At 57.6% G+C, this 11,657-nt stretch overlaps 1 protein-coding gene across 6 annotated transcripts; it reads left to right on the forward strand.

Moving 5' to 3' along the window:
- The first annotated feature begins 168 nt into the window (after positions 1-168).
- Positions 169-11,497, forward strand: TMC4 (transmembrane channel like 4). Of its 6 annotated transcripts, none has more exons than XM_036881078.2 (15): positions 169-305; positions 608-815; positions 2,801-2,946; positions 3,085-3,317; positions 3,427-3,548; positions 7,799-7,946; positions 8,455-8,622; positions 8,799-8,962; positions 9,214-9,340; positions 9,603-9,700; positions 9,957-10,140; positions 10,421-10,551; positions 10,666-10,821; positions 11,066-11,144; positions 11,246-11,497. In XM_036881078.2, the coding sequence occupies exons 1-15, from the start codon at positions 227-229 to the stop codon at positions 11,312-11,314; spliced, it is 2,112 nt and encodes a 703-aa protein (XP_036736973.1). In that variant the 5' UTR covers positions 169-226; the 3' UTR covers positions 11,315-11,497. The 6 variants fall into 6 exon arrangements, with proteins under 6 accessions (XP_036736973.1, XP_057352589.1, XP_057352591.1 ...); XM_057496606.1 differs by having other exon boundaries at positions 181-305; positions 588-815; XM_057496604.1 differs by lacking the exons at positions 169-305; positions 608-815; positions 2,801-2,946 and adding an exon at positions 2,284-2,737.
- The last annotated feature ends 160 nt before the right edge of the window (positions 11,498-11,657 follow it).

Consider the following 11,657-nt stretch of genomic DNA (forward strand, 5'->3'; position numbering starts at 1 on the left):
GTGACCAAGCCGTGTGCCCCTGCTCCGCTCCCAGGAATCATACTGCCATCTGTGAACTTCAGCTGCTGGGACACCTTTCAGGGCAGCTGCCCCAACAGACAGCCGGGAAAGCACCGACCTGGCTGCCAGGTCCCCGCCTGGCCCCGCCCCTCCCTTACCTGGGGCAGGCCCCGCCCTGCTGGCCGCTGGACACGGAAACGGTCGCGACACAGCCGCGCCTGGGGCCATGGAAGAGACCCCGAAGTGGGAACCAGAGGCCTGGAGCCCCTCTGAAGGGTGGCCAGCTTCTCGGGAGACCAGGGCAGGTGGGGAAGCCTGGCGGTTGGGCCCAACCCCCAGGCTGGCGGAAGTGGTGGGCGAGGTGGAGAGGGGAACCCTGAACGGGGGGCAGTGGGTTCGATTCCTGGGCTGGAACACACGGGAGGCAGAGACGGGGCCTCGGTGGGAGTGGAGACCCACGCTCATCTGGGGGACAGGGCTACAGGCTGGGCTCGGGTATCTGGGGAGCGCGAGGGGCCGGGCTCGGAAACTCCTGAAGTGGAGGAGTGGGCTCCTCACCCCGGGGGCCCTCACCCGGCTGCTTCCAGCCCCTGCCCTCCTGCCCCAGGCCCGTCCCTCTCTTCCGTGCTGAATGAGCTCCCCAGCGTGGCCACCCTTCGCTACCGAGGCCCCGGGGTGCTGCCCTGGGGGGCACTGGAGGACGAGGATGGAGAGAGGCGCACCCAAGCGTTCGCCGAGGGCGCCCAAAGGGAGCTGCAGGACCCCCACCCCTCCCGGGAGCTGCCCTGGCCCATGCAGGCTCGACGCGCGCACAGGTGAGGCCCCGCCCCCGCCAGGTGAGGCCGCGCGCCGCCCGCCGGGCTGTCGGCTCCTGTCCTGGGCGCTCTCCGTCTGTGTCCGCTCCGACGCCAAGGAGGCCCGCTGTCATGGCTCCGGGACACACTCACTTTCTCCACTTCTCCGCGTCTGAAATCTGTTCGTTGTTTTCTCCTCTCTGCTCTGTGTCTGTCTCCGCCTCCTCTGCAAAGCCGGTCGCTTTTTACCTCTTCCCCTGTCCCACCACGTGATTTGTAGGACTTGTGGAGGACGCACATTCTGGGCCTTTTGCTCAACGATTACAGGTTCCCCTGCTACCCGAGCACAGAGCGTTCCCATGAAAACTTCCATAAGCCCAAGTGTTGTACAGCTTTTCCCTGCTCTCTGGAAGTTCGCACCAGGATACGTCGCTTTTACAGAAGACCTGCGTTAGTGGGGTCACGGCCTTTTCCGAAGAAGTGAATCCTCTCCGGATTTCTTTGGGTTACTGAAAACAGGTGCTAACGTAGGTCTTTCATGAAAAAGAGGTGACAAAATGCCAACTTCCAGAAAGCGGCCGTTACCTGTATCCCGCAGTTCTAGCCGGCACAGCAGAACCTCAGAAGCCAGCCCAAGGCCCTTCCCAGAATGGGGCCCTTGTGATGCGCAGGCAGCCCTGGAAACCCACCCTCGTTTCCTCCTACAATCTTGACACCAATCTTGGGGGGGGGGCGGTTCCCCCCACACCACCAAGCTGGGCTCCCGCACCGGCGGGGTGCCCTTCAGTTACTCCGTTTGGGCACTGTGTGCCTGCCCGCAGGGTAAGGGCTCACCCACCCCACGAGGCTGCCTTTTCGCCACCGCCTGCTTCGGATGCCGCCGCGGGCCCAGGGGGGCATCTGTGTATCTCATAGGTCAGAGGGCCCCACGAACCCCTTTGGGTTCAACTAACTTGCTAGACCGGCCCACAGAGCTCAGAGAAGCATTACCCATAGATCGCTGGTTTGTTACAAAAGGATGGAACTCAGGACAGCCAGATGGCAGCAGTGCACAGGCCCGGGGACAGGGAGAGGGCGCGGGGCCCTCGTGCTCTCTGGGCCGCTCACCCCGCATCTCCGCATGCTCACCACCCTGGCAGCTCTCCGAACCCCATCCTTTCGGGTTTTTATGGAGGCTTCACGACACAGGCGTGATTGATTCACTCACTGGCCATTGGCAAGAGAGCCCACCTCCAGCCCCTCTGCTCCCCAGGTCAGGGGGTGGGACCGAAAATCCCCGCCCGCCAAGCTCCGGGTTGGTGCCCCTGGCAACCAGCCCCGTCCTCAGGGGCTTTCCGGGCGTCACCTCAGTAACATAAACTCAGGTGCGGTTGAAAGGGGTTTGTGCTGAATTATCAAGACACCTTTCTTGCCCTTACCTGTTAAGGAAATTCCACAGGTTTTAGGATCTCTGTGCCGGGAGCAGAGGCGAAGACCAAACACACATGTCTTCTTATAAATCACGATGCCACACCTTCTTTTCCCGTTTCTTTTTTCACCTTTACTCTGTGATGGTATCTGCCTACAGCAGGTGCGCCAACCGTGCGGTAGAGTCACGGGGCTTTCCCACAGCGAGAGACCGGGCAAGCTGCGCAGCGCCGCGGCCCCAGGGGCTCCCGCGGCCCAGCCCTGGCACCCTTCTCCCCCAGCCCCTTCCCAGCCTTTCACGAGGATCGCTTCCTCGCTTTTCTGGATGATTTTCCACCCGTGCGGGCATCCCCCCAAGAGCAGACGGAACGCGCTGGCTCGGGACCTTTGCGTAAACCATTGCGCCGTGTTCACGTGGTGCCTGGCCTCACGTGCCCAGCCCTTGCTGCCTCCCCTGGTCGCTAGCGAGTATTCCGACTTAGGGACGTACCGCGGTCTACCTCCTGGCCCTGCTGTCGAGTTGTTTCCGCATTTGGGTGGGTTCCATTTGGGGTTGCCGGGCCCCTCATTCTCTGTCTCTGACTCTGTTTCGCTCCCAGGCAGGGCCAAGCTAGGGACCAAGCGGCTCATGGCTCGGGATCCAGGGCGGCCCACTGGGCCCTGCCGCTTCGGCGGTCCAGGCAGAAGATGCGGGAAGGCTTGCGCGCCTTGCAGCCCTGGGCGTGGACGCTGAAGAGGATTGGGGGTGGGCTGGGCCTGGGGCTGGGGTTTGGGGGCTGCTGGCCTCCCCAGTCTGAGGGAGGAGGGCTGAGAGCCTGGACCCCTGGGTCTGAGGGAGGAGGGCCCGGCTCAGACTAACCCCGCCCTCTGCCGCCCCCTGCAGGCCAGTTCGGCGCCGGCACCGCGTCCTACTTCTCGCTGCTGCGCTTCCTGCTGCTCCTGGAAGTTCTGGCCTCGGTGCTGAAGGCCTGCATGACGCTGCTGCCCGCCTGGCTGGAGGGGGCACCCCCGGGGCTCCCGGCCCCAAACACCTCCTCGCCCTGCGGCTCCTACAGCCCCGGCGCCCAGGGCCTGGTCACCTTCCCCACCCGTCTCTTCAACTTGCTCTCGGGAGAGGTGCGTGCCCTGTCCCTGGGGGACGTCCCCTGGGCCCCGGGGCCCTCGGTGCCCCCCGATCCAGGCTGCCCAGCCCCATGGCCACCCTGCGCCTCCTTTGTCTCCGCAGGGATTTCTAGAATGGTCTCCTCTCTTCTACGGGTTCTACCCGCCCCGCCCGCACCTGGCCGTCTCCTACCTGTGCTCCGTCTTCGCCGTCGGCCTCCTCTCCCTGGGGCTCATCCTGCATCGGTCAGTGACACCGACACCCGGACCCGCTCTGGGATCCCTTTCTCTCTTTGAGTTGAAATGGAATTGTAAAAGGCTTCATCAGTGCTAAACACCAGAGAAAAAAGATGGGTAGATTCTCCCTCCTTAGAGTCTAGGGGGGAAGGTAAGATGTTAAACGAGAGAGTGAATTGATTACACTTTTTCTGAGTAGGGGGGAGAGTGCTTTATGGGGCACAAGCAGGTGATTCGTTCAACCCACAGATATTTCTTGAGCAGCTGCTGTGTGCTGGGCATTGTTCTAGGCAGTTGGCCAAACTGATAGAACAAACAGAAAGCTGACAGTGTCCTGGCCTGGAGGAGCTGACACTTGATCAGGGGAGACAGGTGATCAACAACACACTTGATCAGGGGAGACAGGTGATCAACAACACACTTGATCAGGGGAGACAGGTGATCAACAACACGCTGTAAGTGAGTCAGTTACGTGGTGTGTTAGAAGGTATCCAGGCCCCTGGATACAAGCGGAGCAGGTGAAGTACTGGGTCAAACAGATAACCGGGGAAAGAGTTTTCCAAGCAGAGGTCACAGAAAGCAAGGCAGTAGCTGGCCTGGCATGCTGGTGGGGGCACACAGGGACCCAGCAGGGGTGCGGCAGAGGGAGGGGGAGCAGCAGGAGCGAGGCCCACACTCTGTAAAGAATTTGGCCCTCCTGAGGGACATGGGACTCATGGCACGTTCTTGAGCAGATCACCCTGATCTGATTTAGGCTTTAAAAGGAGTCCTCTTAGCTCTGTGGAAGAGAGAGGAGTCCGGGGAGGGAAGGAGAGCGGGTGCAGGAGAAAGGGAGACAGGAGGGGAAGGAGGGAGGGGGCTTAAGAGGCGAGCAAGGCAGCAGAGGTAGGGGTGTGGAGGCTGTTGCAATAAGGCAAGTGAGAAACCGTGGTGGCTTGGACCAGGGTGGAGACAAGTGGTCAGTTTGGGATTTATTATTATTTTTTTTAACATTGAATTTCTCACCACCACCCTGCTTTATTAAGATATAATTGATACACATAATGTTGTGTAAGTCTGAGATGAGCAAGATGTTGATTTGATGTATTTCTCTGTCAGCTCGCAGTTACCATTCCTTTAGTGGCAGGAACATTTAAGATCTCTGAGCAACTCTCAGGTGTACTATACAGTATTGTTAAGTGTTTTCAGAATGCTGTACATTAGATCCCAGGAATGATTCATCTTATAACCGGAAGTGGGTGCCCTTTGGACAGCATCTCCCCATTCCCTACCCCCAGCTCCTGGTAACCACCATTCTCTGTTCCTATGAGTTGAACATTTTTTGATTCCACATATAAGTGAGATCATACAGTATTTGCCTTTGTATTTGATTTATCTCACTTAGAATAATGTTCTCAAGGTCCATCCATGGTGTGCAACTGGCAGGATTTCCTCTTTTCTCGTGGCTGAATAACATTCCGTGGTGTATATGTACCACATCTTTAAGCATTCACCTGTTTACACACACAAGTTGTTTCCATATCTTGGCTATTGAAAATAATGCTGCAGTGAACATGGGTGTGCAGCTGCTCTTCGGGATACTGTTTTCATTTTCTTTGGATAATTACTCAGAAGTGGAATTGCTGGATCATGTGGTAGATCTGCTTTTAATTTCTTGAGGAACCTCCCTGCTGCCTTCCACAATGGCTGCATCCATGTACATTCCCACCAGCAGAGCAGAGATTCCCTTCTCTCCGCATCTGCTCCGACACTTCTCTCCTTGATGATGGACATTCTAATTGGTGTGAGGTGTTATCTTACTGTGGTTTTGATCTGCGTGTCGCTGATGATCAGTGATGTTGAGTGCCTTTCCATGTACCTGTTGGCCATCTGTATGTCTTTGGAAAAATGTCAATTCGATTCCTTTGCCCATTTCTTTATTATTTTGTTTGCATTGAATTGTATGAGTTCTTTATATTTTTTGGATATTAACCCCTTGTCAGATATATGATTTGCAAATATCTTCTCCCATTCAGTATGTTGCTTTTGCATTTTGTGGATGGCTTTTTGCTGTGCAGAAGCTTTTTGGTTTGATGTGGTCCTGCTTGTTTATTTTTGCTTTTCTTGTGCCTTTTGTGTCATATCACAGAATTGTTGCCAAGACCAGTGTCAAGGGGCTTTTCTCTTAAGTTTTCTTCTATGAGTTTTTCAGTTTGAGTATTTATCCATTTAGAGTTAATGTTTGTGAGTGGTGTAAAATTGGCGTCCAATTTCATGCTCCTGCAGGTGGCTATCCAATTTTCCCAGCACCATTTATTGAAGAGATTCTCTTTTCCCCATTGGGTATGTAGGTTTCCTCATCAAATATTAGTTGACCATATATATTTTTATTTTTAAAATATCACATCCAGAAAAATGCACAAACCAAAGGGTACAGCTTGCTGCGTTCCCACCTATATCAAGAAATGGAACATGTCCAGCCTCCAGAATATATTTTGAGTGGAGCCTGCGGGATTCCCTAATAATTGGATGTGGGGCGTGGTGCAGATGGCAGTTAAGGATGGCCCCAGGGCTTTGGCCTGAGCAACTGGAAGGGCAGCGTTGCCATCTGCTGGGATGAGGAGAGCTTGAAAAGAGGTTTGGCAGGGATCCGGGAAGTGCACTTGGTTGGGAACACTTGATGTCGCCCTGCCTTGGACCTGGGAAGGGAATGTTGAGCAGATGGGTTCTGAAGAGGTGTCTGGACTGGAAACACAAATGTGGGACTTGCTGGCACTCAGGCAAGACTGGGAAGAGACTGCAGTCAGGAAGGGAACCAAAGACTTAAACAAAAAAAGTACAGTGTCTCCTAAATGCCAGGCACTGGGCCCAGGGATACCAGACTGGGGACCACCCCCCCGACTTGTGCAGCTTACAGTCCAGTAGGGGAGGTAAATGTGAGGAGGCTGAGAAGCCACGTCATCGGTCACAGTTTGGGAGCAGTACTACGGAGAGAGCACACAAGGTCGTATGGTCGAGATGGCAGAGCAGGGACCAGCGCTTTTCTTTTTTTTTCTGATAAAATAGTAAAGGCTGAGTAGGAAATATTTTAATCTCTTCTGACCATACCGTCTCTGTCTCAACCAACCCCTGCTGATGTAGGGCAAAAGCAGTGTAGACAGTTTGAAAGCCAGAGCATATGGCTGTGATCCAATAAAACTTTATTTACAAAACAAGATTTGGTCCTTGGGCTGTGGTTTGCTGCCCTCTGTGATAGAGGATAATGGATGGAGATCCTCATTAGGTGGAGTGGTCAGTAAAGGACTCTGAGGTGACCTGCAGGGGGAGACCAGAGATGAGAAGGAGCCGCCCAGGTGAACAGCCCAGAAACTGGCATTCCAGGCAGAAGGAACTGCAAGTGCAAAGGCCCTGTGGTGGGAAGAGATCTGGGGTGGTCTGGGAAGTGAAAGGCCAGAATGAGGAGCAAGAGGGATAGGATTCGAGCTTTGAGAAGTGGGCGGGGGCCGGATCAGGTGGGCCCGGCTGGCTGCGCTGTGGAGGAGCCCAGACTTCAAGAACATGGAGTAGCTGTGGAGTCCGTTTTAAACGGGAATACCATCCAGTCTGCATTAAGTAGAAGGCTCCACCAGCTCCAGGGCAGAAAGGATTCCGAGAGGGCATGGGTGGAAGCAAGGAGACCAGGTGGGAGTCCTCTGGGGGCGCCCGTGAGGGAGACGGCGGGCCTGGCGTCAGGGCGGCGCGCTGGCCGTGGAGGCTCCGCCCCGACGCTGCCCTTCCCCTCCCTCGGGCTCCCCGTCCCTCCTTGGGTCCTTGCCCCCCTCTCTCGAGTCCCTTTACAGCGCCCCCTCCCCGCCCGTCTCCGAGCCTCTGTGCTCCTTTCTCTGGGTCTTTCTACCAGAGACCTGCTCTGCGTGTCTGTCCTTCCCTTCTGCCCTGCATCTCTGATTTCCTCCTCTAAGATCTCTTGTCCCTTGTCTCACGGAGCCCTTGTCCCCCTTTCTCTGAGTCTCTGTCCCTTTGGGGGTCTGTCCATCTCCCCAGGGTCCCTGTCCCCTGGGTTTGTCCGTCTGCCGGGTGTCTGTCCCCCTGGGTCTGCCTCTGCGCCTCTTGGTCTTTCGCTCCAGAGACTGAATGAATGTGTTTCCACCTGTTTCACTCTCCCCCAGGGAGCAGGTCTCCAAATGCCCAAGGTCTTAGGGTGCCTTTTCCCTGTTCGCCCCATAAAAGTGCTGCCCCTGTGCTCCTGACTGCCCTGCTACACCCCGTCTCCCCTCTCTTAGCTCGGTGTCCGGACTGAAGCAGACGCTGTTGGCCGAGTCGGGGGCCCTGACCAGCTACAGCCACCGGGTGTTCTCCGCCTGGGACTTCGGCCTCTGCGGGGACGTCCACGTGCGGCTCCGCCAACGCATCATACTTTACGAGTTGCAGGTGCGCTTAGGGGCGCGGCGGGCGACCACGGAGGGACCAGGGGGCGGGGCTGAGGGGCGGGGCCTGGAGCAGGGATGGGATGGAGAGATGCTGGTGGAGCTTTCTTCTAAGGAGGCGGGACTTGGGCAATGAGAGGCCTGGGAGGCAACAATAGGGATACCTGAGGTCAAAGGGTACAGTAACTAACAGAAGGAAGGGGCGGGGCCTGAAGGTCCCGGATTCACTGGTTCAAAGAGATGGGTATGGAGGGATTGGGCTTGGTAAAGTAGAAAGGGTCTCAGGGGGTGGGGCTTGGGGGGGGCCTGAAGGGGGGCGGGGTGTGGAGTGCTGGGCGGGGCCTTGGAGGGATGTGGCCAGGAGACAAGTGGTCACCTGGAGGGCCCTGGCGGGGTAGGGACAGGATTGTAGAAGTCCGTGGGTGGTGCTGTATCAGGTCAAGTTAAGCGGGGACTCTGGACCACCACCGGGCCTGGGGGAATGGAGCCCAAGGACTCCTCTCCGGCGTCAGGTGGAGCTGGAGGAAGCCGTGGTGCGGCGCCGGGCCGCGGTGCAGACCCTCGGCCAGCAAGCCAAGGTGTGGTCGGTGCGGGTCCTGCTCAACCTGCTGGTGGTCGCTCTCCTTGGGGCAGCCTTCTACGGCGTCTACTGGGCTACAGGGGCCACCGTGGAGCTGCAGGTGTGGAGGGGCCCGGAACCTACATTTGGAAGGGTTGGGGGGACGCAGTCTGTGATTCCTGGGATCTTAGGAGGGGTGGGGAGATATGCGGGACCGCGGCCTTTGCGGCGCTGGGGAGCACGTTTAGCACGGCCCTCCAGGACCCCACAACCTCTTTGCGCCACCCTCCCTCCCAGGTGATGCCCATTGTCCAGAACATGCCACTGCTGAAGCTCGGGGTGGATTACCTTCCGTCCATCTTCATCTCAGGGGTCAACTTCGTGCTGCCAGCCGTGTTCAAGCTCATTGCCCCGTTGGAGGGCTACACTAGGAGCCGCCAGATCGTTTTCATCCTGCTCAGGTTCCAGCCTTCAGGGCGGGGGTGGGGGTGTTGGCCGGGCGGTATGAAGGACATGGGTTCTACACAAGACCCAGAAATCCCCAGGATATGGGATCCAGTGAGATCTGGTTTCAAATGCAGACTCCGTCACGGAGCTTCAGCACCTTCTGTGAAATGGGCAGAACTGTGAGCGTGTCCCACGCAGGAGAGGCCTGGCGCGTCGGGGACGCTTGGTCAGTACTGATTCCCTTCCTGTCCCTTCCGCTTGCCAGGACCGTGTTTCTCCGCCTGGCCTCCCTTCTGGTCCTGCTCTTCTCTCTCTGGAACCAGATCACTTGTGGGGGCGACGCCGAGGCTGAGGAGTGCAAAACCTGTGGCTACAACTACAAAGAACTTCCGGTGAGGACAGCCACAAACCCTGGGCCCCTGTAGGAAGGAGGAGCTGGCCCTACCTAGACTCCCGGCTTAGGAGGAAGGAGTAGCTCAGGTTGCTAGAACACCTTCCCCTTTGAGGACAGGGCTGTGGATGTTTGTAAAAACTGGGGACCCCCAAAGTACCGACAAGGTCTCATACGCTCGCGGCTTGGAGACTCGATGCTTTGAGCCTCCGGTTGCCTGGGTCCTTCCTGAGGTCTTCCCGACCCCGGTCTTCCTTCCGCAGTGCTGGGAGACTCGGCTGGGGCAGGAGATGTACAAACTCCTGCTCTTTGACCTGCTGACTGGCGTGGCCGTCATGCTGCTCATCCAGTTTCCACGCAAGTGAGAGCTTCGCCCCTTGACACGGCCCCGCCCCTCTCCTTCCCAGGCCCGCAGACCCCGCCCCCTCCGTTAAGTAGCTACTTCCCGCCAACCCCGCCCTGCCACCCATCACTTCCGCCCCTCTGGCCCTCAGGCCCCACCCCCGGGCACGCCCCCTCCGAATCCACGCCGGCTTTCCCGCGTCTCTGATACAGACTTCTTACTGGTGGGCGGGGCGGTGGGGGCGGGAAGCTGACTCGGCCCGCCCCGCCCGCAGGCTTCTGTGTGGCCTCTGTCCCGGGGCACTGGGTCGTACGTTGGGGACCCAGGAGTTCCAGGTGCCCGACGAGGTGCTGGGGCTCATCTACGCGCAGACGGTGGTCTGGGTGGGGAGTTTTTTTTGTCCTTTACTGCCTCTGCTTAACACGGCCAAGTTCCTGCTGCTTTTCTATTTGAAGAAGGTAAGTGCGGAGGGTTTCTGGATCCTGGGGGAGGGTCCCGGGCTACTGGATTCTGAGAGAGGTGGGGTCTGGAGGATTGGCTCCTGGATGTGGAGAAAGGGCATAGGGATCTAACCTTTAGGTCAGAGGCCAGAGGGGATCCGGACCCCTGGGTCTCGTGGCGGGATGGGACTGGGCACTCCTGGATCCTGAGGGGCTGGGGCCAGGACTTCGCAGTGGCGAAAAAGGGCAGGCTGTGTGGCTCGGCCTCTCGAATCAGATTCCGCCCTTCCCCCACCAGCTCACCCTCTTCTTCACCTGCTCCCCGGCCTCCCGCACCTTTCGGGCCTCCACAGTGAATTTCTTTTTCCCCTTGGTCCTCCTCCTGGGTCTGGCCATCTCCGCTGTTCCTGTGCTTTACAGCATCTTTCTGTAAGTGTGAGAGACGCCTGCCTCCTTTCTCCCCCTCCCTGCGCCCTCATCCAGGGTGTGACTCTGTGTGACTCTTGGCAATCTTTGAGCTCTGCCTGCCTCTGAATTCTTTAGGATCCCGCCTTCTAAGCTGTGTGGTCCATTCCGTGGACAGTTGTCCATCTGGGCCCAGATCCCCGAGTCTATTTCCAGCCTCCCTCAGACCACTCAGAATTTTCTCTTCTTCCTGGGAACCCAGGCTTTTGCTGTACCCCTTTTGCTGATCTCCAGGTGAGGAGGCGCAGACTCCTGGTTCTGAGTTTGAATGTGTGTGATCTGGGGGCCCTGCTGCCTGTGTCAGAGAATGGAGGGGCTGGGGGCCTGGACTCCTGAGTCTGAGGGAGGAGGGTCTAGGAGTCTGGCTCCTGGAGCTGAGGGAGGAAAGCCTTGGGGGTCCAGACCCCTGATTTCTAAGGAGCCATAAGTTGAACGTGTTCTAAGAGTGTTGGGGTGTGGCTTCCATTCCTGTTTCTAGCATACTAATGGTGTATACCGTGACCCTGGCTAACTCCTATGGACGCCTCATCTCTGAGCTCAAACGCCAGATAGAGACGGTAATTCAGGCCGCGTACCTGGGAAGGGCCCTGGGGAATATGGAAGGCACATGCGGGAGAAGGTCTCTCTCACCTCCGCCTCTCTTTACCCTTTCCTGCAGGAGACCCAGAACAAAGTCTTCCTGGCCCAGCGAGCTGTGGCGCTAAGCTCGGGCAACGGGGCTTTTTGAGCGCCCGGCCTCACTCAGACCTAGATCTGCATCGGACCCTTTGTAAGCCTCGGCCACATCATCAGAAAAGTGGGACAACTGGAGGAGACCCCACGCCCTTCCCGTCTCAGGACTGGGAGGGTTCCAGGGCTCCGACTCCCCAGGGAACCCTGCCTAGTATCAATAAACGCAGCTGAATCTGTTGAGCGCTCTTCCAAACTGTGTCCGGAAGCCGCGAGCAAGGCTTCTGTGAGACACAAGCCAATCAAAACATGAGTCTCCAGTGGATGTGACGGGCGTGCTAGCCAACCGGTGGCCACGTCCGGTAGTGTTGGGGCGGGGACATCTGTGAATGGCTCCGAGC

The sequence above is a fragment of the Manis pentadactyla genome (assembly GCF_030020395.1).
Source record: "Manis pentadactyla isolate mManPen7 chromosome 15 unlocalized genomic scaffold, mManPen7.hap1 SUPER_15_unloc_1, whole genome shotgun sequence".
NCBI lineage: Eukaryota > Metazoa > Chordata > Mammalia > Pholidota > Manidae > Manis > Manis pentadactyla.

What these genes read in the sequence shown, in the direction of transcription:
- TMC4 (XM_057496604.1), top strand. Translation starts at nt 2,299, where the DNA reads ATGCCACACCTTCTTTTCCCGTTTCTTTTTTCACCTTTACTCTGTGAT. An exon ending in TGCTTTTCTATTTGAAGAAG is followed by an intron (nt 10,141 to 10,420) that starts GTAAGTGCGGAG and finishes TTCCCCCACCAG; the next exon opens with CTCACCCTCTTCTTCACCTG. An exon ending in TCAAACGCCAGATAGAGACG is followed by an intron (nt 11,145 to 11,245) that starts GTAATTCAGGCC and finishes CCTTTCCTGCAG; the next exon opens with GAGACCCAGAACAAAGTCTT.